Source organism: Prunus avium, chromosome 1, assembly GCF_965620075.1.
Source record: "Prunus avium chromosome 1, drPruAviu1.hap1.1, whole genome shotgun sequence".
NCBI classification, from domain to species: Eukaryota; Viridiplantae; Streptophyta; class Magnoliopsida; order Rosales; family Rosaceae; genus Prunus; species Prunus avium.
In genome coordinates, this window is record NC_142284.1 from 19,625,604 (window position 1) to 19,629,474 (window position 3,871).

At 35.1% G+C, this 3,871-nt stretch overlaps 1 protein-coding gene across 6 annotated transcripts; it reads left to right on the forward strand.

The window, feature by feature from the left end:
* Positions 1 to 676: 676 nt before the first annotated feature.
* Positions 677 to 3,529, forward strand: LOC110773251 (uncharacterized). 6 transcript variants are annotated; one of them, XM_021977755.2, is made up of 6 exons: positions 685 to 1,052; positions 1,196 to 1,433; positions 1,509 to 1,664; positions 1,758 to 1,809; positions 2,207 to 2,288; positions 3,197 to 3,529. In XM_021977755.2, the coding sequence occupies exons 1-6, from the start codon at positions 1,011 to 1,013 to the stop codon at positions 3,353 to 3,355; spliced, it is 729 nt and encodes a 242-aa protein (XP_021833447.2). In that variant the 5' UTR covers positions 685 to 1,010; the 3' UTR covers positions 3,356 to 3,529. The 6 variants fall into 6 exon arrangements, with proteins under 6 accessions (XP_088101515.1, XP_021833449.2, XP_021833450.2 ...); XM_088245389.1 differs by having other exon boundaries at positions 677 to 1,052; positions 1,248 to 1,664; XM_021977757.2 differs by having other exon boundaries at positions 678 to 1,052; positions 1,260 to 1,664.
* The last annotated feature ends 342 nt before the right edge of the window (positions 3,530 to 3,871 follow it).

Below are 3,871 nucleotides of genomic sequence, written 5' to 3' on the forward strand. Positions count from 1 at the left end.
ACATGAAAAATCAATTAAACCCAAAAATCAATCAAACCCATCCCAACTTCTCCAATTTCCACATATTTCGCAGGAGATGGAAGTTTTCATAAGCTCATGACTGCAACCTTGTGTGCATCTGATCCATTTGGATTTAGTAGAAAGGCAACAACTAGAGATTTAGTACAAGCCATAATAAATAATAGTTGAAGTTTAATGAATCAAAGGTGAATCAGATTTGGGGAAATAGAAGAAATCAAAGAAATTTGGGATTTCTAAGAAGAGGGTTCTCAAGATTCAAGCATGTGAATAAGAGAAATCAGTCATGATACTATGTTAGAATTGAGCCAAATAGAAAGAAAATGAACTAGAGAGAAGGGTAGGTGAGGTATCAAGAAGAATGGGAAGGGGTGTCGTGAAGGAGGCGCTTCAATTTTTTCCCTTGTTTTAAAAACACCCCACGTGGTTCACCAAAAAAAAAAAAAACACCCCACGTGACTGGCATGTGAGTGGCTTAACTATTTGTAACTAATCTTATACAGCTGTATTTGACAGCTCATCATTGTATGTTAATATCATTAGCTAGGGACCTGAAAGTCAAAGATAAACCGTGTGGGTCACCTGGGAAGAGCCTTTCCACCACACTGCGATTTTCGAAGAAGCCCTCTCCTTTTCTCTTTATTCCATTATTGCCATTACTAAAACCTTTTCTCCACTGATCCCTTAACACTAGCATCTTCTTCTCATTGTTTTCAGTTTGGGCAAGATGGAAATCAGATAATTAAAGAAAGAAAGCAGAGGATCCGTCTTGGAAAGTTCCTTTCTTTTTCTATGTGAATTCCTCCGTTTTCTCAGTAACCAAACAGAGGTATTTATGTCTCAAAGAAAAGCACTTGCGTTTTAGCTGTGGAAATTGAGAGGGCAACAACTGGTTTCCTGGTTTGCAAATACTCGTCGTGGAGATCAGTCTTCTTCTGAGACATCTTTAACACCTAGTAGAAATCTTTACAGGCCCTCCTTGAGTTTCAGGGATGAGCTCTTACAACTATAATCTCTATGACGAGCCCATAAAGGTAGTGGTCACTCAAAACTTGATCATAACCATAGCTAGCCAGCCAAGCTAACCTAACAGTTTTTTTTTGTTGCATATATTTCTTGATTGGTATCTTTAATTTTTAATTGAATTTATAATTAGCTAGTTACTTTTCTTCTATAGGCTACTTCAGAATCAGCAGAGTGGATATTTTTTGCCACTAACCTTGGCCTAGTGATGTTGTCAGCTGCTTGTGATCAGGCTTCCTCCCCAAGAAAATCCCACTATGCACTGTTTGGTATGCTGTTGGCTATTGCAGCTGTGCTCATTTCCATCTGGGAGCTAATTTACAGAGGTAAAAAGGAAAGAGTTGTGTTGAGGAGATGGGGAATGCTCTGGTGGTTTTATCATCCACCTCCTGGTAATACGCTTTTTGGTACTCTTCCTGACATTTATGGATTAGTTGCTGGCATCTCACAGTGCATTTTGTGTGTAGTTCAGTATGTTGACTGCCTTCGGCATGTTGATAATCCTTTCAAAGCATCCCTTTTGCCTGCCATATTTCTTCTGTGTTTAGGTGGTTCAAAACTAAGTAATAACCGAATGAACACCAATACCACTGATAACAACATCTTGAGAAAGCCTTTGGATAGTAATTCCTCTACCTCTACAATTATGATTTTTTCTCCTGTTAAATCCTTTTCTTTTTCTGTTAAATTAATAATGTTGTGGGTTTATACATTAGGTCAGACTATTCATGTTCAAGATAACAAGGACTCCGTGGAAAATTCTTCAAGGTAAACATGAATTAAATTGCTCATCTGCTGCTTAATTTAATTTGCATATTAAATCTTTTTGCAGCTTTTTAGTCTTAGATAATACAAAAGGAAGGCTTCTTCTTATTTATTTATTTATTTATTTAGTTTTGGAAGGAGACTAGATGGAAATTTTAAGAAATAATTAAGGGGATTTTAATGGATATCACATGGGAATTCTACTTTATTCAATCAGCACAAAATGTAAAGAGTAAAGTGTGAGCGGATGGAGACAGAGTGGCTAATTAAGCTAGCTCTCTATCTCTAATAAACAAGATAGTCGTAAAAGATTGCTTTCTTTTCTCTGTTTTTTTTTTATCTGTATGCATGGCTTCCATTCCACTGATAGAAAATACTATCTCAATCTGTTGGTTTGTAGCACAGAAGAAACTTCTAAGCATGCAACCACGAAGTATTATGCACCTGCAAATATACCATCTTTTGATGATCAGGAGGTAGAGGTACCAATTTAATTATGATTTAAAGTAAATTATTTCCAAAACATACATATATAATTCAAATAATTTTATTTAAGGGACACCATTTAGGGTATCCTACGAATTTTTTTCCAATGATCCAAACCATCTATTTTTTAGGTCTACATTCATAGATCATCCTTGCAGAAAATTAGACAAATCGGAAATCGTTTCGACATCCAATTGTATTCTACAAAATCAATGAACACAGTGCTTCAAAAAAGTACTAAAACTTCAATAACACAATTGAAATTCAATGCGGAGTGGGCCCTACAAGGGTGTCCCTCAAATAAGCTAATTTGAGGGATCCCTCAATGGAAACTCTCTGTATATATATCTACACATGCACATATATAACCTTGAAATATTAATTTAAAAGTTGTCATTTGGAATAACTGAACAAAATAAAGGAAATTATGTTTCCATCTTTTATTTATTCATCATATTTGTATGCATATCATATATATATTGGTTTCGGGAGGACATGATATATCCAAAAGGCTTAAGTTATGAAGTCTCATATGTATCACGGAATTTCAATTTGGAGCTCACTTTGGGAAGGCCACATCGGGATTGAATACGATAAAGAAAAATTAAAAATTAGGTATTAGACATAACAACTAATTAGGATTTGAGACATAGAGTATTTCTGTTTGGGTTTTAATATCTAGGAATGAAATTTTGTTTTGAATTAGGCCAAAGAGGAGACCCAGATGTGAAAGAAATTTTTTTATTTTATTTTAAAAGCCATTAACTGTTAATATAAATATTGTGTAACTAACAAAATACCACAAAAACAAGGTTGGTGAAGTGGTTTGTGAATGAGGCTTTCCTCCTTTGAGGGTCAAGGTTTTAGTCTCTTCATGCACATTAATTTTTTTTATTTTTTTTAGGTTGAGGGCAACATAGTTGGTTGTCGACGAGTGGCTAGCCGGGAGGTGTTGGCTGGCAATGGGCACGTTGGTGGTGGCTGGGATGAGGAGATGGCTGAGCAGGTGCTGCAAGTGGCCCAAGAATGGAAACAATGGCGGTCTCGTGGACGTCTGATATGACTTTGAAGTAGTGGCATTGTGTGTAATTTTGATATTTTTAATTACATTATTGTAAAATTAGGTACTACTTTTTACTGTTTGGCCTTATGCTAATTATGTAAAATTTTATTCCTATGTTCCAAATTAGTAAACTATATAGTGTCTTAAAATGAAAGCTTCCTATTATTGATTGAATCTACTAATCACTTTTAATTCATTATTATATTATGTCTCTGAATGGATGGGTGCTCCCATGGGGATGAGAATCAGGTACCGACCAAAGAAATTAGAAGAAAAACAGGATTTGGATCCTCTGTTTTTATTTTCTCTGCTAGGATCTGCTTGACTTTCACTCCCCACACGCCACGTCATTTAAATTTCAACCTTTAAGACAAAAACTCAAAATTTCCATAATTAAAAATAAAAATAAAGATTTCCTAATTAAAACATCAAATTTGTGTAAATATGTCAGAGATAAGAACTACATTTGTCACATAGTGGCATGTAACGAAGAAATTGAAAAGGAACGTAACAAAT

Coding starts and splice junctions, on each gene's coding strand:
- LOC110773251 (XM_021977753.2), top strand. CDS start 1,011: ATGAGCTCTTACAACTATAATCTCTATGACGAGCCCATAAAG. Junction 1,053..1,195: donor TCTATGACGAGCCCATAAAG/GTAGTGGTCACT, acceptor TTTCTTCTATAG/GCTACTTCAGAATCAGCAGA. Junction 2,289..3,196: donor TTGATGATCAGGAGGTAGAG/GTACCAATTTAA, acceptor TATTTTTTTTAG/GTTGAGGGCAACATAGTTGG.